The sequence below is a fragment of the Caloenas nicobarica genome, chromosome 9 (assembly GCF_036013445.1).
Source record: "Caloenas nicobarica isolate bCalNic1 chromosome 9, bCalNic1.hap1, whole genome shotgun sequence".
NCBI lineage: Eukaryota > Metazoa > Chordata > Aves > Columbiformes > Columbidae > Caloenas > Caloenas nicobarica.
In genome coordinates this window covers 2,677,021-2,704,696 of record NC_088253.1, presented here as the reverse complement: position 1 = coordinate 2,704,696, position 27,676 = coordinate 2,677,021, and the positions used below count along the sequence as shown (strand labels likewise).

At 42.8% G+C, this 27,676-nt stretch overlaps 1 protein-coding gene across 1 annotated transcript; it reads left to right on the top strand.

The window, feature by feature from the left end:
* Window positions 1–76: 76 nt before the first annotated feature.
* On the top strand, window positions 77–26,380 carry VPS35 (VPS35 retromer complex component). Its single transcript, XM_065640795.1, has 17 exons — window positions 77–162; window positions 7,022–7,120; window positions 8,520–8,616; window positions 9,446–9,569; window positions 11,055–11,237; window positions 11,578–11,791; window positions 12,525–12,608; window positions 13,075–13,184; window positions 16,293–16,389; window positions 16,487–16,635; window positions 17,145–17,352; window positions 17,867–18,022; window positions 20,643–20,765; window positions 21,709–21,888; window positions 23,049–23,288; window positions 24,048–24,191; window positions 25,482–26,380. Exons 1-17 carry the CDS (start codon window positions 160–162, stop codon window positions 25,659–25,661), a joined length of 2,391 nt encoding a protein of 796 aa, XP_065496867.1. The 5' UTR covers window positions 77–159; the 3' UTR covers window positions 25,662–26,380.
* Window positions 26,381–27,676: the final 1,296 nt, after the last annotated feature.

Below are 27,676 nucleotides of genomic sequence, written 5' to 3'. Positions count from 1 at the left end.
GCGCTCTAGGCCAATCGGCGTGGACTAGGCCGCTTCCCCGGAGCAGACCAATGGGGAGGCCGGGGCGCAGCGGTGAGGCGGGGCGAGGAGGCGCAGTCACATGACGGAGCGCGGCGCTGTGGGGAGTTGCTGGTGGGGGCGGCCTGAAGCGGCGCGACCATGGTGAGGGGCCGGGGCCGGCGGTGGGGCCGGGCCGGCGGTGGGGCCGGGGCCCCTGGCAGCCGGTGGCCGCGTCGGCCTCGCCGCTGCCGTGTGTGCAGGCGGGAGGGGTCCGGCCCGCGCAGCCGGTGGCCGAGGGGCCGGGCAGGGCCGGGCAGGGCCTGGGCGCTCCCGCTCGGGATCGGGGTCAGCGGCTGCGCGGGGAGCGGGGCGGGCGGGGCGGGGGGCTGGAGGCTGGAGCCGGGCCCGGAGGCCGCCGCCCGGGCCGGGCCCGCGGTGCTCGCGGTTCCGTTTCCCGGGCCGGGCGGGTCAGCGCTTCGCCGGGTCACACCGTTTGTTGGTCGGTGCTTTAATTGGGGAAGGGCTGCCGCACTGGCGGTCAGAGTTTGCAGCGTTTGAGCTGCCGCTCCTGTCCTAGACCCGCGTTGGTGGCACTTGCAGCGGTGTCTCTGTGCTCTTGTCCCCGTTGCTCTGCTGTTCAGCTGCTCCTGGCCCTCCCGGGCTGCCCTTTCAGACTGACCTGGTGAACGAACCTCCCTTCCCCTCCTGCAGAAATGGTGGTTTAGCACTGGTAGGCCCAGCTCAACAGAGCTGTTTTGGAACAAATGTTGGTGTTTACGAGAGAAGCAATCCTGAAATTTTAATATGGAAATAGCTCCTATTGAGAAATGCTTTTCAATTTTCCACAAAAATAAGGGAACAATCAAGTTTCCTAGTAAAACTGAAAAGTGTACATGTTTAGTGTGTCTTGTGGTACTTAATATTTGATAAAATTTTAAGCAGCACTTCTTATGATGATCACAGCACGTGATCAGCCCAACTGCGGAGGTCAAACAGGACTAACAGTGTCTAGACAGTGACGCAAAAACTAACCAAATGCTTTATAAAGCAGGGATTGCACAGTTCCTAGGCTTTTGGGACAGGTTTTCTTTTTCAAGCTGTGTGTATGTTGGTATAAGAGTGATACTGCCCCTTCTAGAGGGGCGTGTGTGTGTGGGGGCAAACCCTGGGCGGTTATTTGAAAGATGAATGCAAAATACTTAATTGGGTGATGAGAAATGCTGAATCTACCTAGATAGCAGTCTCTGCTCCCCACATAAATTACTTTGTGGTAATAATTCACTTAAGAATGACACAGCTTTCCTCTGCCTGTCACTTCAATAGGAACCCATACCAGGTGATTCAGAAAAAATAAGGGTATTAAATATGGAATAATCCTCTCTACCAAATTGGGTTCCACTGCCGTTTCCTATGGCCAAACTTGGTTTAAACCTTGAGGCTGAATGTTTGGGTACCTTTAACAAGACTGATTTTAAGAGGGCTTGGGATGTTCTTGATCATCCCCTGAATAAAAAGTCCAGCTCCTTAATTCTCATTAATGGCTTGTGGCTTCCTGTGGCAGTAAGTACCAGTTTAAACATGTGACAGATGTTTTCTTCTCTCTGGTTCATCTTGGAGCTCCTATACTGTGAGATATGATAGAATTTCTAGAGTTGTCTTCAGTATTGCAGAGTAATGCTTCCTATATGGTACAAAACGCATTTTTTGTTAATTCTGAGCAGCTCGATGACTTTTCCAGCAGAGCCTTGTGTGCAGCCAGGCCTCATCTGTGCTTCTTCTGTGGGCCGGCAGTTTTCTGCAGCTGACCCATCTTTCCTTTGAAGTGTCTCAGTGGTGACTGGTTGGTGTGTAGTCCTAATAAAATCCAACTAAGAGGATGCAGAAAAACCTCCTTGGGTAAGTCTCATTCATTGTGGTACTAAATACAACTATGGGAGCAAACAGAAGGAAAAGTCACATCTGGAATAGGCTGTAAGCACATCAGTTATCTAAAGAAAAGTACTTGGAGATTAGAAGAAAATGCACTTTAGAATGGAACGGAAGCCAAACTTTCTACTTTGTGTTGTTTATACTCTGCACCCAGTTTGAGTTACCTATACCGCCAGAATAAAGCCATTTGGTGGACTCTACACGCTCGCCTTGAATTCTGCTGTATTTCAATACTCTGTAGTGCTGTCTCCTGAGTACTGCAGTTTACCAGGTTTTCAAGTGGAATGAGCATCTTAACTAGTAAACACATTTACCCAAAATAACTGTCTCTGGAGTGCAGCTGAGTCTCAGGTGGGAAACTAAGTCCGAATCTTCTGAAGTCTTCCTGTGGAGATGAGTGTTGGAAAATACGTAAGTCGTACCCAGTAGGTGTAATGTTTACTTTGTATGTTCAAGAATAGTTGCTGGTATGAGGATAGGCATGGTCCAGAGTAGCATCTGTTGCTATGATAATACACTTTAGTAATTGCTATCTGCAGGATAACTTGTATTACCCACTCTGATCAGCCGGGCAGTAGACTTCTTCCAAGCTAGTTCGAGATTTAAACTAAAAAAAAAAAAATCTTGTTTTCCAAGACATCTTGCAGTTCACTAGCCTTCGTTTAAAAACAAAACAAACAACCCCAGAGAAACAAAAATCCACACACCAAAAAACCCTTGCCGAAAGCCAGCTCTCCTCACTCCCCTGCTATATGCAGCTGATCGTTGCTTCCGTGACTTGCATGTGGTAACTTGTGATAGTCTTTGCTTCAAAGCCAGAAAAAGGATCCGGTGTCTTGTACTGAACCCAATAGTGCTGCTGCAAGGGGCAGGTCTGTCCCTGCTCACCTGCTTCCTTGCGGCTTCAGAGGAAAAAAGGGTTAGGGAACAAGTAAAGCAGATGACTGTGCACATCAACTCTCCTTTTGTCTTCAACATTTGCAGCCCCATTACTAAAGCTAAGGCATTGCTGAAGTCTAAATGGCTGCACAGTTGCTATAAACTGCTTGTCTTGGGTTGATGCAGGAGTTTATACCAGTTGTATGTGCTGTGGAGAAGGCAGGACGGTCAGTGGCAGGATTATGTGCTGCTGCTTTCTTCCAGCGTCAAACAACCTTCCACTTCAGAAGCCTGTGTTCAGGATTCTTGTTTGTAGACTGGCAGAGGACTCTACAGGTGCATTTTTTGGATAAAACAACACTTGAAAATACCATCTTGTGTTAGGTTCCTAGTTGAAGTGGAAGATACAGAGTGTACACAGCTTTATTCAACATTATATCTGATGGAAGAACTGGTTTCTAGTTTGATGTGTGCCCTGCCAGCTGGCACTGGAGGCTTTTGCTGTATATTCTCTTCAAGTTCCTCAAAATTCAGGTGTATGTATCAGGATAAGTGTATCTTAATGTGATCTTGATAATAACCAAGTTGTGCGTGGAAACCTCTATGGTTGTGGAGCTGGAAGCAGCTTGCTTTCTGAAGTAGAAAAGGGCAAGCTGATAAAAATTCAGACTTTGAAAAGTAAGAAAGAGTTGGAACTTGTTTGGTGGTGCTGCTGTTAAGATATTTTCTCTTCGTGCAGAGGTAAAGCTGCTACAAACACCTGGGGCTGCTCCTGTCACACGCGTGACTGTCAGGGTGGGTTATCTGGGTGACTCTAGTGCCGAGATTCTTTTCTGTAGACATGAAATGCAGCACCCTTGTGGTAAAGGCATCTTTTAGACCATTTACCTTCTCAGTCTTCAAATCAGAACAGATATGAATGTAATTTGACTCGTAATTTGAAGAGATACAGAAAGAAAATAGTTAAGCTCTTATGGTAACATGGAATGTGTCTGTCAATGAATTCAGTCATGTGTTACACTTAGTACAGTCCCAGTGTTGAATACGGTGTAGGACCTTGCTGCTCGGATTTAGAGCAGAAATGGAAATTCTGTCAATGTCTTCTGTTGATGCAGCCAGAATTCGCTGTGAAGCTGTCTCTGGTTTGTTAGGAATGGGAAAGCTGGGTCTGACAGAGCAAGGCTCTGAAAACCCCATCGTTTCCCCAACTGTTGCTCAAAGATGGTGGTTGAAGTTTCATAAGAAAGTGTATATCTTCAGCTAGGTATTTCTGATCAGATCATTATTGGTATCATGTGAAGCGTAGTCTCAAACTCAAAGTAGCAATGATGCTTTAACCAGTGGTTCCCACACCAAAAGTGGGGAAACTGCGTGTGCACTCTGCCAACCCATTCTTGAGGCAGCAGCAAATATTATGGGTTTCAATCAATGCTTTAACTTGGTGTTGCTGTCAAAAAACGCCATTTGCAATGTTTTGTGCGGTTGTAGGGTGAACTAGGTGGACGATAAACTCTTAACCAGCAGGACTAATCTTGTTTATTGTGATGCTTTACAGCCTAACTGGCTCTCCCAGCGCTCCATGGCCCCATGAACAACTGGGGATGGAAGAGCCGGCCTGGCAGGCCTGTCAGCTTCATGTCCGTTCAGAGAAGGGGCTCAGGAGTTGTGGCTGGTGTTCTGCTGTGGGTAGAGCACACGGCGTTCAGCCGAGTGCTGATGTTCTTCTCTGAAGCGCTCGTAGGGGCCTGGAGTGTGACAAACATGCTGGCACAGACGCAATTCGGCAAGTCTGATCTGCGATGTTTTGATATTGATGCAAACCAGTCACAGCACTGTCATGACCCCAGGGAGCTGGGGCTCTTGAGCTGGAGAAGAGGAGACTGAGGGGTGACCTCATTCATGGGGATCAATATGGAAAGGGGGAGTGTCAGGAGGATGGAGCCAGGCTCTTCTGGGTGACAACCAGTGATAGGACAAGAGGCAATGGGTGCAAACTGGAACACAGGAGGTTCCGCTTAAAGATGAGAAGAAACTTCTTCATGGTGAGGGTGGCAGAGCCTGGCCCAGGCTGCCCAGGGAGGTTGTGGAGTCTCCTTCTCTGCAGACATTCCAACCCGCCTGGACACCTTCTGTGTAACCTCATCTGGGTGTTCCTGCTCCGGCGGGGGGGTTGGGCTGGATGAGCTTTCGAGGTCCCTTCCAATCCCTGACATTCTGGGATTCTGTGATTTTTCTGTTCCTTGAAAGTCCAGTCTATCATGGAATAAGTAAAGTTTAGTGATTACAGCAAAGTTCTGCTGGTAAAATGTATTTGCTTCACAGCTGGAGGTTTTCTAGGGTTAGTAGCTATTGAATTGCCTGGGAAAAAGGGTTGTCTAGCCATGGATACTGCATTTGCCTTATGCTTAAATAGTTTTTTGGAAGACATGCACTTTATGTGATTAATTATTGAGAGAGCTTTGTAAGAGGTGCAGTCACTCTAATTAGCAGAGGTTTTTTTTTCTGTTGACTAAATAGACCCGTTAATTAGTTATTTTGCATGGTTTGAATATTACTGAGGCACATTCAATTGCAGAAGTGTTGGTTGGAAGGAAACTTTATCTCATATAACCTCCTGCTTGAAGCGGGGTTATCACCAGTGTTAGATCAGATCAGCCTTGTTTTTGTCTAGCTGCGTGATTCAAACCTTCAAGGGCAGTTTCACTGCCTGTTTGGGTGAGATCGAGGCAAGAACAGTATTGCAGAGCACAGTCTGTTTTCCGTGTGTGGAAAAGGACAGTGGGGAGAGCAAGGGGGAGATACTGTCAGTGACTCTCATTAGGGAGGTTCCCATTGCAGAACAAGAACCCAATTAATTGTGGGAGAAAACAGGGTGTGCCAAGTCTACAGCGCTCTGTAACCATTAAGTTGCTGTTACACTAAAACCTCTCTATTTTAATAAGACCTCGATTTTAATCTCAGTCCTCAAAAGATGCTTGTGGGCACTCCAAGCGTGGGGTGTGTGGGAGGAACTGGCGAAGATGGGGTTTCTAGGAGCGCTAGGATGGTGCAATTCATGGCTCGCTAGCTCGTTACTCAGATTTAGTTAAGGAGACCAGGCACCTTCCGAACAAACTGGATGAAGGGAACATGTATAAATAGTTGAGAATTTACTGAAGCCGCAGCTTCAGAGAAGCTGCTGTGCGAATCACCATGTACATGGGATTTGTCAAGACTAGAGAAGATGTAATTGGGACGCAACATCGATGCTTTTATCTCTGTCAATATTTCAGAGAGGCCATCTGAAAACAAACTGCAAGGTGAGGGGTGAGGGGTTGGAGTCTGGGCCTGAACAATACGTGGCTGGTGCTGCATGGTTGTGAGGAGGAGACCAGCGGCAGGTGGGGTCTGGGTAGGGACATTGGGACATCCCAGGGGGTGACAAAGATGCTCATAGAAACTAATCTCACCAGCCTGGTGGAAGGCAGGGAGCAGCTGCAGTAGGAGAAGCTCTGTTATAACAGGGTTGGGGGATCTAAGGCTGTAAGCAATGCATTTAATTAGTATTATAAGAAAACATGGAAGATGTTGAAAGTTTGAGGGCCAGGAATGTGCCTCTTTGAGGAGAGGCGAGGGGAAGAGGGTCACTGGGACAAGCAGGGGATGTGGAGAATTGTTGCTTCTCTTCAGTTTTCTCTTCTGCAAGTTGCTTCTACCTTCTGGAAAGCACTTAACTGTACTCTAGCGTTTGCTTGTCTGGAACTCGTCCTTGTTGTTAGCTCAGGTAGCAGTTAACTGAGAACTTGTGAGGACAGGAGAGCGTCTGCGCAGCTGCAGCGTGTGCTCTGGGCATTGCTCTGAAGCTCCGTGGGAAGGTTTAACGATGCTTCCTCTCAGCACGGTGCTGTCTGCGTTCTCTCGAATCTTTTTCTTGCCAGTTACTTGCGCTGGATTCTTGACCTGTAAATGTTAAAAGGCGAAAGTTGACACTGTTCTGTCCCCATGGCTTTGCACTCCAAGAAGCAACGGTGCTCACAGGCTCCACACAGCTTCTGTCCGCCCTGCCCTCAGGTTTGTGCAGAGTGCTGGGAACTTTCTCCCTTACACATCCCGCAGCTATTTCTGACAGGTCGTGAGAGGTCACGCTGCACTGTGTTCTAAACAGTGGGAACCCAGTTTGAATCAAGTCATAAACAGCTTCATAAAAATCATGGAGTTCTGTTTTTTCTTCCAGCCAACAACACAGCAATCTCCTCAGGATGAACAGGAAAAGCTCCTGGATGAAGCCATTCAGGCTGTGAAGGTGCAGTCTTTCCAGATGAAGAGATGCTTGGTAAGAATGCGACTTCTTAAAATGCAGTGAAGCTTCCTGTCTGCTGGGAGTAAAACAGCAAATCAATACTAATCTCTAGTGCTGTGAGGAGCTTAACCCTTTATGCATCTTTGTGGCAGAGGCTTTCCAAATAACTGAGGTGGCTACTCAGTGAGAATGAGCCTTGAGTATTCTTTGACTGTGCTTTCTTGATTTTTGCTCCAGCATTTGACAAGATAAATTATAAAGATGCACTTTTATAATTTATGTGCTTGCATTTAAGTATGCCTAAGCTGAGAACAAGCCTGCCACTTGACATCAGAAAGCTATTGCTCAAATTAATTTTATATGGAGCTATGTGATGAGAAATGATTCTTGTCTATGTTCAACACACTGTTGCTGTTTCCATGTAGTCTTTTCTTGGCATGATCCACAGACCGTGAGGCTAATAATGAATTACCTGCTGCACAGGATAATTTTTGTAGGGATTAATCGTAGACTGATGCATGAATTCTGTTGTGACTGGAAAACAGCATTGGCTAGGGTTGTACTGAGATCTCGAACTCTTGAAATTGTAACGTATTTTTATTTGGAGAAACTGCTTAAAATTGCAATGAAAACTTAAATATTCCCATCTATTTTCAAGTGGCTAGCCAAGTTAACTTTGCTTGCAGCCACATGATAGTAGCAAGAAAGGCAACACCTTTTGCAGTTGGATACTCTGTGGAATGCTTTGGAAATCTTTGAAGTAGCTGCAGCTCGGCTTTTCACTGCTCTCTGTGACTAAGTGGGTGACCCCAACAATTCTTTCTGTTCTTCCCTAAAACTGCTGCTTCTTATGGTGTGTTGAACAGGTGGTAAATTAGAATTTTTTCTTGTGTCCTGTGATGACGGTTGGTCATATGCATTGTAACTCCACATGCAGCCCAATAAATGGTGTGTCTGGGTGAGGCGTTGCTCTGGGATGGGAAGCGGAGTCTGGTTCTCAGAGGGCTCCACTGGCCGCGCGGATCCTCTCTCTGTCAGATTTCTGAGCAAAACAACGGACCAGATGGGGGAAGGGGGAGTGGAACCAGCTCTGTTTTGTTTGATGGATAGAATCTGAGTGGTGGGTGGGGATTTCTGCGAAATCAAAACTTCCTTTTAGTGTTTTGTACCATTAGCATTACAGATTATTACTGTAGCTCTGTCTTAAGATAAGCCTCCTTAGAACCTTCAGGTATAATGTTCCACTTTCCTAGGATGGGCAATGTAGTACAAGCTAGATGCTAAATCACTTGGTTTAATTAGATTGGTTGCTTTCCTGATGTTTACTTCACATTTGCGTGCTTTTTTAGAAAACTAAAATTGTAGCTTTCTAAAATACTGTAGTTGCCTAGTATTGTTTCTTACAAGCTATTATATTTTTCTTCCTCTAAAGGACAAAAACAAGCTCATGGATGCTCTGAAACATGCTTCCAACATGCTTGGTGAGCTGCGGACTTCTATGTTATCTCCAAAGAGCTATTACGAGCTCTGTATCCTTTGAAGAGAAAGTGAATGGTTGAAATGTTGAATTTGGAGTGAAATGCTCATCTCCTTTTTTTGGTACAATGACATCTTGTCAGTCTCGGCTATTTACTAGCACTTTTCTCCTTGGTATTTAGTTATCTGGATATATTGTAGGAGAATATATTTGGTCACTGTGTAAGTTCATCTTTTCCCTTTAGTTTAAAGCAGGTCTTTAATGTCTTTCATATCTTCCTTTGGGAGCTTACAGGAGTCTAGTTCTGTAAAAATATCAGCTCTGTAAAACAGTTCTGCTTGCAGTATGTTACCCCAAAAATCTGCAAAACCAAGTTATTTTTTGCCATTCATTATTATCTTGGCTTCTAACCATAAGTCGGTGCCTTGATGTATTTACTTGTGCATACTGAGGTATCTGAAGAAGGGAAAGCTTTTCATGAGATTTGGGAATAAATGTGAATATATTCACACACTACTTTCTCCATGTGTGGATTATATTCTTTTGTGGCACATAGTATGGCTTCATTTCAGATACCCTGTTCAATCACATTGATTTGCTTGCCATTTTGATTTAGGTCTGTGGTGGTTTGGTGTGGTGGTGGTGTTGTTTTTTGGGTTTTTTTCCCCTCTCTCCCCTTTCCCTAATATGCTAAAAAATGACAGTTGAATGCTTGGGATTAATTTTGCATATTCATCCCAATAGTGATTATTGTTTCAGAAGTACTGCCTGCTTGGGCATGATTGCATTTGGTACAGCGTCTTTCTTCCTTGGTGCAAAGGATCGACTGTGTCAATGTGTTGTAGACAATCTAATTTAAAATCCTTAACTCGGAGAAAAAGACATGGCGATTTCTGATGAGCTACACTACTTGGAAGTCTACCTGACAGATGAATTTGCCAAAGGAAGGAAAGTGGCAGACCTTTATGAGCTAGTACAGTATGCTGGAAATATTATTCCAAGACTGTAAGTGTGTATATGTTAGGCTTTGGTGTGGAGTTTTTTGTTTGATTGGTTTTTAATGCTGAATAGCGGTCAGGCTTTGGGTTCAGATAATGATTGCTTGACAGCAAGAATTCAGTTTGTAGTGGTGAACGTTATTTCTGCATATCTTAAGAGTGGATTGCTATGAGGCTTTTGAGATTTACGCCAAGGGTGCAGCTGCAGAAGGTTAGGTCTTCCTGCCAATGTGTTGAGTTTGCACATGACCAAGACAGAAGCACTTCAATCTGGAATAAAGTCATCTTTTGGGTAAAGAGCTGGTCAGTGGAAGGTTAACCAAGTACCATGCTCTGATCAGTGAGATTGACTACACTTTTAACTTCTTCCATTATCTGTTAATTAATTTGTACCTGAGGATCTAGAGCTTAGATCCTCACGTGCAGTAGGTACTTTATAAACATCTGTCTCTTTGGAGAGTAAGAAGCATGAAAGAAGGATGCCAAAAATTTCTGTAACTTAATTCTTAAAAGCTTTGTGTTTCTGAATATGTTGGTTTTTTGCTATGCGTTAGCATGCTAGAGATGATACTGGAAGGCTTGTCTCTGTATGTGTGACTGTTAGGCTGGAGTAGATCTTCCAGATATTCAGCCTTGGGACTCAAATTTTGCTTGGTACTGCAGTTTTTAGCTCCTGAACTTAAGTTCATGCCAGGAAGAGGCTTTTGGGGACACCGGACTGCATCCTTACGCAGTTCTGGGGTTTTGCTAAGGACTACCACAGTGGCTTTGCCCCTTTGCACAATCACTTCAGTTGGCTTTCTGTCTGCTTGGTGGAGACTCTGGTTCTCCCTGATGAACACTTCTGGTACTGCCCTGGGAGTTCCGTGCGCACCCATTCATGAAGCAGGGAAGCATGCAGGGAGGGCTGAGGCCTCTAAACCAAATATGTGAAGATTCTGAGCATTTTCTGATTTTTCTTTTAAGCTGAAAGGGAGCCCAGCTATACTGGAGCACCAGTCCTTTGCACCTTGTGTGTTCCTCCTACCAGGTGCTTAATAAAGAGATGCTGAAGGAACGAGTACAGGCCTGGGGATTTCCAAGGGGCATAACATCTATCCTGCTGGACCACTGTGTGAAAGAGGCTTAACTGCTTCACCAGAATAGATTCCTTATCTATATGTACCAGAGCTGGTTCCCAGCTTAGTGGAGTCCTGGCAGTATAGCCGGGCTGGTCTGAGAGCATTCGGAACTTGACGCATGCTGAGCATTTACACACTTGGTGTATAAAGTAGCGTAATGAGGTTGGGTGGCTGCTCAGACTTGCTGTGCTCTGTAGCAGAGGAGAAAAGGGGTTGAAAGCTGACTAAATATCCAAAATTATGGGACCTAGATGATATTTTATTTCTTTCTGTGCTTTAGTAATGCTGTCAGGATGGAAGAAAGGAACTGTTGTCTTCCAGTGTCGTATTGCTACTTTACAATTTATTGTTTGATTCTGTGCCTTTTTCAGGTATCTCCTGATAACAGTAGGTGTTGTCTATGTTAAGTCATTTCCACAGTCCAGGAAAGATATTTTGAAGGACCTGGTGGAGATGTGCCGTGGAGTACAGCATCCTCTTAGAGGCCTCTTTCTTAGAAACTATCTCCTGCAGTGTACCAGGAATATCTTACCAGATGAAGGCGAGCAAGCAGAGTAAGATAAATGGGCAATAACTTTAAAAAGTTGTTTTTAACAGAATATATTTGAATTTTCTGTATGACTTTGTTCAGGTTTGAGAGAAGTAGGTATGTTAAAACTCTGTAGATTTGAACTCTGTAGACTTGACAGGTGTTTTGTCCATTAACTTTAAGAATTCCCTTCCGGAACTAAGCTTCCTTATAAGTGAGGACATAAACCTTACTTACAGACCCAGATATCCCACCACACACCTCCCCGCCCTCCTACTCTCTTAAAAATCGGATGTTCACGGGTGACTGGAAGCATGAGTACCTCTGACAAGCTTTTCCTGTTCCTAACCTGTTCTCCATTGCAGTGAAGAAACCACTGGAGACATCAGCGATTCGATGGATTTTGTGCTGCTGAACTTTGCCGAGATGAACAAACTTTGGGTGCGAATGCAACACCAGGGCCACAGTCGGGACAGAGAGAAAAGGGAGCGAGAAAGGCAGGAGCTGAGAATTCTCGTAGGAACAAACCTAGTTCGCCTCAGTCAGTTGGAAGGTGTTAATGTGGAGCGATACAAGCAGGTGGGATGTCTGTCCATCCTTTCTGACTCCTGTTACTTTTTCCAAATGCGAACAGTTTGCACTCTCAGATGAGCAGCTTGAAGTGTTACAGCTATTCTAAAAGTTCAGTAACCCTGGTGGTTCCAGAACTCTCCACCTGAGGAGAACTTCTGAATGCTGGTGAAGCTGTGTCATGTGTTTCAGGACTAAGGACATGGCTCATGCATTTTTCCTATAATCTTGTCTGTAATGTTGGCAAGAAATATGAAAACTTTCCTTCCTGATTCTCATTTTACTTATAGAATAATGAGTTAGTTTAAAGGATGTGTACACACACAGCGTTCTGTTAAATGAAGCTATACTTCCCAAAGCAAAATGACAGTCCTGCAAATATGTTATTTAAAAGCCTGTCCCTTGCAAGTTCTACCATATGGCTGCTGAAAACTGTTTTGAGTGGTACTGCTGAGACCCTGAGTAGTTGTATGTGGCAGCAAAGCTGGTAGCACTGACTTAGCAAAGCAAAGCTTGCAGGTTGTATAGTGTATGAAAGGGACAGATGTCTGAGACCAGCAGATTTTTTTTCTCTGCAGTATGGAACTGCTGAAAACTGGAACTTCTGATAAGAAAGACTTCATGTAAAGAATAAGCTGAGAAATCTTAAAAATACTGCTCTGCTTGGATTAAATGCATACGTCTGAATCTAAACTTAGAAAGTAATGGTAAAATCACTGCAAGACTCTTTTTCCTGTTCCAGATTGTTTTGCCTGGAATACTGGAGCAAGTTGTAAACTGCAGAGATGCTTTAGCTCAGGAGTACCTCATGGAGTGCATCATCCAGGTGAGCGGCTTCAGTTCAGTTACAGAGATGGGACACGGGGACACTTACTCCTATACTTTTAGTCAGATTCAGGCTACTTTCACCTCTTCCTCATGAACTGGAAAACTTCATCACTGGGACTCTTGCACAGTGATTTGTCCCATATGGTTTTTTACCAGATAGGCAAAGTGGAGACGAATCCACTTTGTGCTCCTTCTGTTGCAGAAGCTTGTAAGCATCTGAGCAGCAGTGCCTGCAGAATGAATTGTGATGGAGAGCTCCGCCCTCGAGCTACTGTTTGTCTTGCATCTCTTGCTTCATGCATTTACCCAGTCAGGGGTAGCTTGGGGAACCCTAAAGCATTCGTAGACCAGACAGCCGCATGGTAAATACGGGCTGCTTTAGAATGACACTGTTGAATTTTACTGCTATGTAACAATGGACAAATTCGGTTTATAACTTGATGACTATTGATCTAAAACTTCAGGTTTTCCCAGATGAATTTCACCTCCAAACCTTGAACCCATTTCTCAGAGCCTGTGCTGAACTACACCAAAATGTGAATGTGAAAAATATAATTATTGCTTTAATTGACAGGTGAGTGACCAAGGGGGTGGAAATCGGCTCAAAATTAAGTTTGTGTTGTGCACAAGCAGATGATAATTCTTGTAGCATTGGAAAGCTTTCAGTTTTTCATTATCATTTAACTTCACTGTTTCCATGTCTTTCTATCAGCTATAATTAAGGCTGTGAAGAATATGATTTCTATAACTTCTGCTCTGTGGACTCTGCTTTTACAGCTTCCAAAGAAACCTGTGTTAAGGACCGATTCAAACTTGTAAATAGATTAAGCCAGGAAACAACCCATTTAGCGCTGACCAACTTCACGTTTCCGCGCTGACAGCTGTATCGGTCACAGGCCGCTCTTGAGCACTTGAAGATCCTAATGGCTCATCATATGTCAAGGATACTTTACGTTGCAGTTTTGATCGGAGAACGTGCATCTTCAGGAAGGAGCTAGTAGGAAATTGAACTACCTTCTTAATTTTTAGTTTCCCACTAGCTTCCTGCGTGTTCTCGCCAAAGTCTGTTTTTCCTGCTGCTTAAAGCTGCCTGCAGGGAATGCAAACACGGGAGAAATTGGAATGAGAGTTTGATTTGTATGCTGAAAGGGAACAAGACAGATGATTGGTGAGTACCTGTAGCTCCTCACTGCAGAGAGGCAGTGCACTCACCTGGCTTCTGAGCCTCAGGAGAGCCTTGGCCTTGAGTTTGTGCACAAATGTGTTCCTTTGCGTGACCGCTCCATGCACCAGTGCATGGACTCCAGTTACCTTCGGGATCTTGGATTCCACTGGCATTCAGCCATGACTGGAGTTGTTGTGGCTGTTTCTTTGTCTTCTCTAATGCCTGGAGATGGAGCACGTGCATTATCCATGACTGCTATAACTTAGGATCTTGAATTTTTTACTTACCAAATCCGTAGTTTGTTTTTTCTAGGTTACAGCAGATCTCTTTGTTCAGATCATGTGTCTTATTGGAGTATCTTCCAGTATTGTGAATCTGGCAGGGAAGCAGCTCTGTCTTCATCCAGAAATGTTCACAGAAATTCATTAGTTTCCTATAACTTCCTGCCTTGGCTGAGACTTTTTGCATAAATTTTTTTAGCTAACGAAATTATGAAAATCCCAAGATGCATTGGCAATAACAATCTAATTTCTGAAACTATCTATCTTGGCACTATTTCAACAGAGGTCACAGGGTCTTTTGCTAGGTTCTTACATCAGCATGTAGCGATGTAATTATTGCAAGAAGGCTTTCCTTGTGTAGCTTTTGAGATCCTGTATACTTAGAGGACTTAAACCACCTTTGGTATTACCTGCATGGTAAGTTTGCTGGTTTTACTGCTACAAACAACAGTCAGTGACTGACGCTGCTGCGTTTCCTTGGGCCGCTACCAGTGTCTCCCAGAGCCTTCCCATTTGGCTGGAGCACAAGGGGAGAGAGGTGGCGGTGTGATGATTCTCTTCTTTGGAGTATGGCAATTTGTGGTTTTGACCGTAATATTACTGCAAGTGTTGGAGGATATGAGTGGATTGGTTCTTGGAATCCACATGTGTAGGGAAGATTTTGCTCTTGTATTTGCCTTGGAGTTGTTGGAAGCAGCTGTTTGTTACCCTGTTTCTCTGAAAATAAGACCTACCCCCAAAATAAGCCCTAGCATGATTTTTCAGGATGCTCGAAATGTAAGCCCTACCCCAAAAATAAGCCCTAGTTACAGTTCATTAAAAAATCAATTTAAATAGTGTCCAAGCAGCTATACATATAAAAAAGAAAGTATCTTTTGGAGCAAAAATTGTATAAGACCATGTCTTACTTTTGGGGAAACAGGGTATGTGTTTCAGTATTGTGTAATTAAGGCACGAGTCTGTGCCATACAGATAGTGCTTATTGCGTTTTTCATCTTTATTTCAGCTGGCAGGGGATAACTGACACTGAACATCGGTGACTGCTGAGGGAGCTTGTGCAGCTTTAGCCCCAATTCCCTGGGGGCTTTGCTGCTGCAGGAATCTCCCTGCAAATAGTCTTGCTGGTTTGGGATCTTTCTTGACTTACTAAACTGTTCATAGCTTTTAATTATGCTGCCATCTGCCTGCAACTCGATCAGACTTTGTCACATGCTGCCTTATCCTCTGAGCTGCTGCCAGGAAAAGCTGCCTTGTCCCTGTGAGTGATTGTTCCTGGCTTTAGAAAGTCTGCTTGTTACCACCCTGAGGAAATCTAAGAGTAGTTCAATGTCTGTCTTGCCTGGCAGTGAAGTTTTTTGGCACCTCAGCCTTTTCTTACCACCTTTGTTTCAGACCCAAAGTTGATTCAGAATCAAAGTGTAGAAACCCTGTAAGAAATAACTTTAAAAATTTTAATCAGGTGCCTTTTCCTAAATATTTTTGTAGGTATTTCTCTAATTCAGACTAGAATAATCCCTTAACTGTTAGAAAGCAAAGGTAGCAATGCTGAGCTTTGGGAAGGTGCTAGCCTTCTATAGTGATTCTTATGTGTATCTGATTTCTGCAGAAATGGGAGTTGATCTGGCTTTCTCCTGTTGTAGACAGACGTAGTTCTGCAGTGTCTTTTAGATGCTTGCTGGATAGCAATCTCTTGCCTTTTTTTTTCCCCAAAAAGTATTCTTTCCCACTTAAAATTTACTTTGCATTTTGGTTTTTGCAAACAGCAGAAGTCCCAAATACGTTGATCTGTCTTTGTTTGGAGATAAAGCATAGTTAAGTCAGCACATTTCTTCTGGTTTTCCTCTGGAGACTGTGCTGTGGAGAATGCTACTTGATGTCTACCTTCAGGAAGATCGCTGAATGGATGCAGGATATTTGCTCTTCCATCAGCCTCCTCTGTACCTCTTTATCTGCTGGAGAGAGCAGAACACTTGCTGCTGCGTGAAGAACATGGATTATGAAACGCCCTTCTTGCTCTTTCTTCATCTTGCCATCTCTGTCAGCACTTATTTCCAGGACTGATATTTACCAAGCTCAGTTGCTTTTAAGGCTTCTGACATCCATTCATTTCCTTCTGTAATAGAGCTTGCAAATACACCTGAAGGACTTGCTATTTCTGCCACTGTCTTTTTCTGGCCTGTATCTGAGGAGTGGAAAACCAATGCTGACCAAGCTGCTTTCCTTTATCTGTTCCCAGGTTAGCTTTATTTGCACATCGTGAAGATGGACCTGGTATCCCAGCAGATATCAAACTGTTTGACATCTTTTCACAGCAGGTTGCTACTGTCATACAGGTATGCTGGGTATTGTTGTGTGCAATTTTGGTGTATTTCGTTGTTTGTTTCAAAGTTGTGTGCTTTTTTATCAACTCGGTGCTGTCTTAAATTTCAGTCTCGCCAGGACATGCCTTCAGAGGATGTGGTATCTTTGCAAGTTTCTCTCATTAACTTGGCTATGAAATGCTACCCGGACCGTGTTGATTATGTTGATAAGGTGTTGGAGACAACTGTGGAAATATTCAACAAACTTAATCTGGAACAGTAAGTTAATGTCTCTCACCTTCTCTCTGGAGCAGCAGTGAATACTCTCAAATCTTTTGTGTGTCACCACATATAGCAAGATAGCAAAGAGATGTTCTTTGGATGTGTGAAATTACTGCTTTTGGGCCAAACTATGGGGGATCATGATAAACTACTGACTAACCGGGACTTGCTCACCTCTGCATAAATCCGACTGTGTAGCTGCACAATGTGTGTGCCAGTCTGGGTGGAGTTATTATCTGTTCATCCCTTACAGCGCTCTAGAGTTCTGCTCTTGCTAAATTTGCAACCGCAGTCTCTGCTTTTGCCATCCGCAACTTAAAAACAAGCAGTTTCCGCTGTACAACCTTGGGAGCAAGATATGACGTGTTTTGATACTTTATTTCCTATCTCCCTAGCAGCAAGTTGCTTAGATGTTGTGGTATACATCAGAATTTATATTGACTTTAAATCTGCGTACATGTGTGAACAATGGGTTAATTACAGATTTTGCATATATTTTCTTTCAGTATTGCAACAAGCAGTGCTGTTTCGAAGGAACTGACTAGACTTTTGAAAATCCCTGTTGATACTTACAACAATATCCTGACAGTTCTGAAACTAAAACATTTCCACCCACTCTTTGAATACTTCGATTACGAGTCCAGGAAGAGCATGAGTTGTTACGTGCTTAGCAATGTGTTGGATTATAACACAGAAATTGTTTCCCAGGAACAGGTATGACATAAGTTAACTTGAAATTCAAAGTATTTAAACTACTGTTTGAAGACGTGAAAACAAATAGTCAGTGACTTCATGCCTTGTTTCCTGGCCTGCGTACCCCCGCCTCCCCATCTTAGTAGCATAGGCTTTATCCCACTTGATAATTGTTCCACAAGTGTTCTTCAATATCTTGTCTTTGCACGTCCTACCTCACCTCACCCTAGAGACTGCTTCTGTTGGGTTTGAACAAAGATCCTGAATCCCCTTAAAACTAGGCCTGTTACCTAAAAAAGGCTGGCTAGTACTTCTGGAATCTGAATTTCCTCTGTACTGCTAGGCTGTCCCACTTTTTGTTAAGAAGGGCCCTTCTTCAGGGAGTAAGGCAAATACATCCTAAAGCATCATGAACTAACAGGCTTTCCTAGTGCTTTGTCTGCACTAGCAATGGCTGTACAGACACTCCCAGTTGATGTCAACTTACACGTATGGACGACTCCAGTTTAAACAGAACTTGTCTTGCCTTTGACAGGTTGATGCGATCATGAATTTGGTATCTACGCTGATCCAGGATCAACCGGATCAGCCTGCTGAAGATCCTGACCCTGAGGACTTTGCTGATGAGCAGAGTCTTGTGGGAAGATTTATTCATCTCCTGCGTTCAGATGACCCCGACCAACAGTATCTGGTACGGCAATCAGCGCTTCTGGTGCTTGTGCTCCCTGAACTGCCGGTTTTTGCGTTATTTACTGTACAAGAATTTAGTGTAGCTGGGGCATCACTGCTCTGGCACTACAAACTCAGTAGAAAACAAGACGACATTGCGTATGATACCTTTAGAGGTAGTGCAAGATGTTTTTATTTGGAAAAAGCAGGCAAGGACTTGAAAGCATTTGTGGATTTAAACTTTTCATTATATGAGGTGGCAGTTTGGATGCAACTATTTTAGTTTGTGGTAACAATTAACATGGACATCTTCATATAACCATCTATCCAAAAAGCAGCAAGTGGAATTCGGAGCACTGTGCCATTTGCATGCTCTTGGTATCAAAATACACAGCAAGGCTCAGAAAACACAGCTAATATGTTTGACCTCAGGGATTTTAATTAGTGTAGGTTTATGATCTTCGTATAGCACGTAGTATATTGCTGCTTAGTGGTTACAAATTATTTCCTCTCTGCTTGGTCTGTCCTTCATAGCAGATTTGATATGGCCTTGAAACTTATGCATTGTGTAGGTTGCAACGGTTTGAGTTGATCCATCAAAGCGTTATGTAGCTCTCTGATGTTAATCTGCTATTTCTGCCTTTAGTTTATTGCAAGGTTAAACGATCTCCCTAAATTGAGAAGTGTATGTTGGGCAGAGGGATATTCTGTCTATGCAAAATCCCCCAGAGGAGCGGGCAGAAGATGAGCTGGAGCTGGAGGCTGTTCCAGATGTGCAGCAGCTGGAGTTGGTGTTGATCAGAGCCCTGGTGCAGTTCGTGTGCCTAAAACCGTGGACTGAGTCTGCTTTAAGTTGCAGTCCTTATACCGTATAAACAGTCAGAACAGACCAACGTCATTCGTTTCAAGAACTATATGGGTTGATTACAGCCAGCAAGTACCATATTCATATAGGAAAAGCCAAGATAACTTTTTTTTTTATAACAGAGAACAAATCTTTCCTCAAAGGGATGTTGGCACTAAGGGAGTTGATGTGTTGTGGGTGTGTTTTGGGTTTTTTGTGGTTTTTTTTTGTTTTGTTTTTTTGGTGTGTGTTTTTGGTTTTTTTTTTTTTTAACCCAAAAGGACTTTACATAGGTAGAGACATTGAAGCTGTTTTTGCAAAACTTGTGAACATCAGGCTGGCTCTTTTTCCTTGTCTAGCAATGCTCAGCTTTAATCAGATTTACCACCTTTAAATGCCATCGTAGGGCTTGTCAGTTTACCTTTTGGCTAGAGTTCTGTAAGCTACTTAACACCTTGTGGTAAAAATGCTTAATAGCTTCTTGATGAGCATCATGCATGCTTGTATCAAATTTTCCTGTGTTACAGGAACAGTAGGAAAAAATTGGAGACGATGGGATTTTCACAGCTCTTTCACAGTGTCTGGCTTTGAATTCCCATTTCAGATCACTTCCATGCACAATGTGTAACTTAAACACCTTAATGCATTACAAGCCCAAGTGGCTAATACAGTGTATATGTACAGATTTATATTTATTCAGGTTATTTACATGTATTCTAGATGTAATCTAAAGATGTATGTAGGGTTGGACACTGAGCTTCACTTGTAGTGCTTGTTTCAAAGTGGTGATGGGACTGCAGAAAGCAAGGTAATACCTGGCTGTGGGAGCTACCCATCTTAGTTCTGATACTTAACAAAAAAAAACCACCCATGTTTTAGCTCTGATCTGTAATAAATTTTCTGCAACTTGCTTTCAGAAGCTTTAGTGTAAAATATGGCATGTCTGAGTTTTGTCCCCATTGAAAGGGAGTCAGGCTCTTAGAGACAACAAATGTCATGTGTTTGCCTTGCTTGGAACAGATTGATTTCTCTTCTGAAACCTGGAGTTCCTGCTGTTCCTGAGAATTCTGGTTATGAGAATACATGAGTAACTGTATCAATAGACAGAAATAATACCAGAATAAGGGGAAGGGGAGAAGCTAACAGTACAAACGAGTAAAGCTCTTTAGCCCCTCTCCTCAGGTTTAGAACAAGGGCAATAGACAGGGAAGCATCACGTTCATGTGGTGTGTGCAGCTTGTGCTCGAAACTGAGAAAGGCAATAAAAGAAGCTGAGCACAATGGAAAACTACAGATGGGGAAATGGCAAACGCTGCCAGAATGTGGCAGTAGAGTCTTTCAGAGTGTGAGAAGCCTTATTGACTGACTTACATGTTTAGTCTCATGAAACTTGATGTCTTTCTTTTACTTTCTTACAGGCTGCTGTAAGAAAGAATAGCACTTTTTGTAGCTTCAGTTGAGTTGAGGACAGAATGTGTCCCATGCCATTATTAAATGCAAGCTCGGGCAACTTCCATCTCGCTGCACAATCAAAAAAAGTATCTACAGTTAATATAGTGCAAGTGTTACCTAACCCTTATTAAGCAGCTGCAGTTTGGGCAGATGCCACATAAAAAGCTACAGAGACTGCACAAATTTAATTCAAATAAAGCAATTTGTATGTAGTCTCCTGAAAATACTGTAACTTTTCTGATGCTAACATCATGTCTTTCTGATGTGTTTGTTCCATAGAGTGCAGATTAAGTTAGAGAATTCTTGTGTTATTTGCATCTATAAGCTTACAGTGCTTCTGTTTTAGATCCTAAACACTGCCCGGAAACATTTTGGTGCAGGTGGGAACCAGCGTATTCGTTTTACGCTGCCACCCTTGGTTTTTGCTGCATACCAGCTTGCTTTTCGCTACAAAGAGAACTCCAAAGTGGTAAGTTGACCTCTAGATGACTCTGGTATACTTGCCACGCTTTTGCTTTCTTAAAAATGCATTTTGTCTGTCTCTGGTATGTTAAGACTTGATACAGAATGCTAGGAGTTTTTTTGCTTGAGGCAGATCTTTACTTGAGGTGTGAATGCTGTCTAGTTTAATGACTATTAAATTACCTCAGCATTTGAGGACCAGTGAAGCAGAAATTGGCCAGTTGTGTTTATTCGTGAAGGTGACTGTGTTTTCGTGTGGAGACCAGAGAACTAGGACACTGAAAGTGATAGCATGAAACTGATTTAAATCTGGATATTGGAATTCATCAACTTCTAAATCTGTAGCTATACTATCTTAATGTGTCTAAAAGTAAGGGCTTCTTTGCAGGTTAACTTATCTGATAGTTGCAAAAGTGCACACTAAACCAATCACTGATCCATTTTGGCCCTCTAATGCTTTCTGATTGAGACAGCTTAAATATGTATTGTCCCTTATTGTGGGGGTCTTATTGTGGGGAAATAAGTTAAAATGCTGTTTGTTAAAACACTCCTCAAAATGAATGTTTTAAAATTCTCTTCTGCTTCTGATTGATGCTCCAGATGGAATAGGATTTTTCTCCACTTAACTAATTAGACTTTTGCTCAGTTATGTTCTAAGTGTAGCTGTGGTAACTGCAACTCAGTGTAGGCTTCCGAGAAAGGTTTCTGTGATCTGGTAGGAAAAATGGATGTGAGCTTTTTGTAAATGGAAGAATAGTTTCTGAATACCCACTGAGGTCAACACAGTACTGCTAGGGCACTCGCTGCTGGAATATTTCAATAAATAAGTGGCTGGAGCAGCATGCAGAAGGCAACAGACTGGAGCACTTAACAGATTTCATTACAATTTAGATTTGATTTTCCTTACACCAATAGTCTTGTTCAAGCTTTGACTCATTTCACTTCTGTAGGATGACAAATGGGAAAAGAAGTGTCAGAAGATCTTCTCGTTTGCTCATCAGACCATCAGTGCTCTGATCAAAGCCGAACTGGCAGAGCTGCCTCTCCGTCTTTTCCTACAAGGAGCACTGGCTGCAGGAGAGATCGGCTTTGAGAATCACGAAACTGTGGCCTATGAATTCATGTCCCAGGTGAGCTTCCAACTATTACAGCCACTGTCCTGTGCTACCTTAAATTTGGCTTGGGTAGATTTCCTGATCATTAAAGCATCTGAAATGACAGCTAATGCTACTAGGTGGAAACTCCTCATCTTCATTCTTGCTTCCCAGGCTGCTGTGGGATTAAGCTCCTGATTTGAATACTCAGTCTGACAACATGTGGTATGTTGCAATGCTGCCTCCTGCTCGCATAGTAGGTTCACTGGAGGAGTGTGGCTTTCTCAACATAAAACGCTCCTTCGCTGCTGCTGGGACTGCTGCCCAGCTCCTGTTACCTGGCTGGTGTTGCCCTGACCACAAGCACTCTTTGGAAGTTCTCTAAAATTTGCCGTGCTCACAACTGCTGTGCTGGGCTTTGCTAATTAAAACTGAAACGTGTTGTGAACTACTCAGAAAATACACTTAAACCTGTAAATTGGTCTTATCCTTACTTGTTACGAAAACCTTCCCATCCTCCCCATCAGATAAAGAACCGATGTATTTAATTTTATCCATGTTGCGAGCTTTTTCCTAATCTTTCCTCTAATACTGCTACTAATGCATGTTCTAGAACTGAGTTGCTGATAACCTCAGCCTTTCCTCACTGTCTTGTATCAGTTACCACTGTAGCACACTTCTGAACATGAGAGCAGTGTGACAATTACTTACCTTCTACGAGAGATACGGTTCACAGTTGCTCGTCTCGTATGTTCTCTTGAGGCTCTTCACCCATGTAGCAGCAGTGCAAGTGCTTTTCTTGCCTCCTCTGTGGTCACTGACCTACCACTCAACTTGTGTTCTACTGCTTTGTGTGTTCCAAAGAACCAAATCCTCTTCAGGGACTATTTCTACTGCTGAAGTTGCATATTTAAGCAGGTGCTTGAAATCAGGAAAAACTCAATCTTCAGCTTATATGTAGGATCACATTTGTTTACTATAACCACTTACGTGTTTCTTGCAAGACTTATTTCCACTCTGTGGATTTAACTTGATTTTGATGCTCTCAATGAAAGATCTTCTTTCCTGCCTGAAGCTTTTAGGAAACACAAAACTGGACACTTCACTGCCATGTCACTTAGCAGATGCGATCTCTTGGTTTTTTTCTGATGTGTTCTGAAGCGGTGATTAAGAGTCTTGCTTTCTCTCTTGACTAGGCCTTCTCTCTGTACGAAGATGAAATCAGTGATTCGAAAGCGCAGCTGGCTGCAATCACCTTGATAATTGGGACGTTTGAGAGGATGAAGTGCTTCAGTGAGGAGAACCACGAGCCTTTGAGGACTCAGTGTGCGCTGGCAGCCTCCAAGCTCCTGAAGAAGCCCGACCAGTGCCGGGCTGTGAGCACTTGTGCCCATCTGTTTTGGTCTGGCCGAAATACGGACAAGAATGGAGAGGAGGTAAGAATAAAGTGGCAGGAGCAGAAGACATCCTAGTTCAGTAACATAGTTCTGCCTTTCTTCTGAAGGCACTTGCTTCTAAAGTAGATCTATCATTTAGTGATTTTCAGCACTTATTGCAGGGCAACTCTGGTGGGACTTGAGCCTGGGAAGCTGTAGATGTAGATTTGATTGGAATGCGTTCTAATATATGAAGCTTCTAAATCTCACTGCAGTGTAAGCTGCGTAGATACAGAAATGGAGAAAAATTTAAGGGTTGAAGTACTGTGCAGGCTTTTGAGTGTCAACTAGTTCGAGGCTGGCTGTTAAAGTACAGTCTGCATTTTGGGTGTGTTTATTACAGTAGCTGTGTTTGCACGTGAACTACTAAACTTCCAAATAAAGACGTAAGTTGTTGAAGTTTTAAAAAAAAGCTTTGCGTTCTTCAGAGCTTGTCCCATAAGCTGTTGTAATTATAAAGAGCAGTGTTTGAAACCTGTTTCTCAAACTGTGCATCAGTGTACATATTTCAAAATTGAGTTCATTGGTCTAATAATTGGCAGTGTTCAACAACTGTTCATGTTATGCTTGATTTAACAAAACTTAAAATTGGTGGCAGTCAGGAAGGGTAAGCTTTCAATGCCAGCTTGTTCTGCAGTTTGTGTAGTTTGTGTTTCTGTGGTAGACCCCCAGGAAATGCCGTATATGTGCCAAGCCAAGAGATACTGGAGCTTCCTAAGGTTCTTTTATTTCTTGTAACTTTGGGGTTTTTCCTTATAGCTTCACGGAGGAAAAAGAGTGATGGAATGCCTCAAGAAGGCTCTGAAGATAGCAAATCAGTGCATGGACCCTTCTCTGCAAGTCCAGCTTTTCATAGAAATTCTGAATAGGTACCTCTATTTTTATGAAAAGGAAAATGAGGCGGTGAGTGGAAATGTGTTCTCTCTATTCTCTCTCTTTTTTAAAAGAGCATTTCTTTAAGATTTTCATTCATACTTATACCCCAAATCATAGGTCTCTTTGACTTGCTCTGTAGTCTCTCATGAGAGGCACAAGTTCTGGTAGTAACAACATAGTTGTCAATTCCTGATGTGCCGGTAAAACTGTGAATAAAGCTTCTTTCTTCATAATGGAGGAAAAGTCAAACATTTGCAGTTTAGTTATGACCTTAAATATTGTGATACTTGTATACTTGAAACATTTATTAGGTCAAAACTTACTAGGACTTAGATGAGAAAGCAGTAAGATTCTAACTCTAGAGGTACCTAACCTAATATGTACATAAGGAAAAAAAAATTCTTACAGCAGTTCAAGATCACCACTGAGTGTGCCACAAATGGTTGGTGTGAGCTTTAATTTCAAAAAACAGATGTGACGTCTCATGTGCCACCTTAAACTCTGCATCTGAAATCTGAGATAGCAGTTACCTCGGACATTTTCTGTTGGTAGATAACTAGCGAATGTATCCAGTTTGAAAAAGCTGCTTGGTCAAGTAGAGATCAACATCCCATCTGGTGTCACCATTTGATCAAGAGCAAACGTTAATGAATACCCTGTAATTCTGAGAGAATGTCTAAAGAGATTTTTAGGGATTTGCTGACTTTCCAGCAACTCAGCTGGCTTCCCACTATAGTAGTGCTCTAGTAAAGGAGATGCTTTGTCTGATGGAGATGAAAATAAAACTTTACACCTGCCAAGGGCTTGGAAATTCAAGAATAGTCTCTGGATGGAGCGGTGGTTGCAGCTCATCAGTGCTGGATGTGGGCAGCCGTGCTCTCCTGGGTCATGATTCGGTCACTAGGAATAACTTCCAATTGCTGTTGTAACTGACTTATTATTCTGTCCTAACTTAAGAAACGGATTATTTTAGAGAGCGTAGGCAACCTGATTATGTGCTTTATTTGTTTAAAGCTTGTTAAATTTGTATCGAATAAACTCTAGAGAAATGCTGTGGTAAAAGTTACAAAGCTGTCAGGTTAATGATATTTTGCCGTTTGCTGGGATGGGGGGAACTTCCCCCACACTCTAGTATCAGAATAGTCCTGTGAGGAGCAAGCAAAGGCAGTCTCCAGCAGTTTGTCTTTATGCTGTCTTACCAATATTTCTAAGAACTGTTCAGATACCAATAGTTTAGAGACAAGTCCACTAAACTAATGTCTAGGTGCATATACGGAGGTCTTGTCAATGACTTCTATTCTGTTTGTTCTCCTGTAGGTGACAATTCAGGTTTTGAATCAGCTTATACAGAAGATAAGAGAAGATCTCCCAAACCTTGAGTCTACTGAAGAAACGGAACAAATTAACAAACACTTTCACAACACACTGGAGCACTTGCGCCTGAGGAGGGAATCACCAGAATCTGAGGGGCCAATTTACGAAGGTCTTGTTCTTTAGGGAGATACACACTGTACTTATTTCTTTTCATTTACATACCGTATGTTTTTTTAAGATAGATTCATAGGTTGTGCCTTTCAGAAATGTCAAGTTACGTTAACGTTCATGTGTTCAGTCTGGCACTTCAGACACTTGTGTTGAGTACTCTAACAAATTGGAAAGGTTGGACCAGCAGCTCCAGGTTTGATCGGTTAGCATGGCCGAAACTTGCTTTGAAATCCATGTGACATGTAGGGCTCTTCTGGTTCCCATTGCTCCTCTGTCTGTTCACTGTTGCTTCTGTAGCACTAGAGTTCTAAACTGGCAGTGACTGTCATCTGAAACCGTGTCTGATCCTTACAGAGCATCAGATTTTTGGGATTATCGTATGTCAGATTCTGCTTGTGCTTTTCTTTTAATGCAAGTTAAGACTAAGTGTAATATTTTTCCCTAAAAACTAGAATATATTAATGCATGTTTGGAGAGTTTTAAAGTACCATGTTCAAAAACAGAAGTTATATTTTGCATATTAAGGCTCTGTGACATTCAGTGAGGGCCAGTACTGCGCACAGGGCGTATTTATCAAGATAATTTTGTTCCAAATAGTATAAAAATAGAGAAATTGCAATCTATATAGATATGTATAACCTTCTTTACTGTAAATTTAGGGGAAAATGCATTACACAGTTTCTTCAGTATCATGATTTTGCACCAGTGAAACAATAAAGTTGCTATTAACACCTGATGTTTCATGTCTTTTCAGAGCCCACTATTGAACCCACTGCTAATGTTAATCCTTCTGATAAAAGCAAAGGAACTTCTGGTTTGTAGGGACAGAAAAAAATCAAGGCGTAGTTAACCTGGCCAAGCTGGGAGGCTGCCAGCAACTGTAATGTATCATTTTATCATTCAAAACCAGTGTTTTTCCAAATGATGCTGAGATGATGTGTTCACATTTCCGAATGCTTTTATGACACACATTGAGTGCGTGGTGGAGAGTCCTGCTGGCTGCACGCTCTGTGCTGGGATGAGGGGCGGTTACGTGACGAAGCTGTAGGAAATTAAGCAGTAGAGCAATTCCAGTGGCAACTCCTGTGCAGGCTGCTCCTGGCTGTGAGGTAATGCCAGTTGCTGAAGACTTTGAAATGTGTGTTTTACCTGAAGTGAATGCAATGTTCTAAAGCTTGTGGAACTTCCGTACTCCCGGAGTTGGCCACTGTTTTGAAAATTGTCCTGGCTTGACTAGATAGGGAGTAAGACTCTTGGCAGGAGTATCCGGTAACTTAGTGCTGCCTGTTACAATGAGGTCATCGATCTGCTAATGTGTAAGTCTGGCTTAGAGGGGAGGAAGAACCAGGAGAAAATCTAATGGCTTTACTTGCCCAGTGGTGTAATTAAGGGTATTCAGAAATGTTAATGTTGCCCTGTATCTGTTGATGCTGTTCTTCTTAAGGGAACCATTGGGCTGATTGTTTTAAAACATCCACAGCAAAACATGATGATCGTATTCACGTAGTGTAGGGATATGCCTTCCTAGTTTACAATACCATGTTTGTTTAATCCTCAAGGTCAGTCTTTGTAACTTAGGAATTGCCTTTGAATAATGGTTTTGCAGTTTCAGCTGCAGTTACCCAAATGTTGTAGGCTTGTGCTTTTTTCCATGTACCACATGTTAAGGCTACAAAGTTATGACTCTTCCACAATTCTTAATTACTTTATTGAAATTTTACAAAGTAAATAACTTCAGATGCTGTCTGTAAACTTTAAGATCAGCTGTACTAACATGCATTGTGGCAATGGACAACTAGGGCTGCTCAATAGCTGTCGCTCTTGTCAGCAAAAGAAAACATCTGTGAAGCTACACAGAAAATGCTTGTGATGGTGGCAACTTGTATCACTAGTGATGTTCAGATCGATCCTCCTTCTGGGATAACTCTCGTCAAAACTCTGGCTCCAGCTGTGTGAGCTGCTCTCGTGCCAGAGGCAGAATGGCAGAAACAGGATATCGTTGACATTCTTGTTTTCCACATTCATGG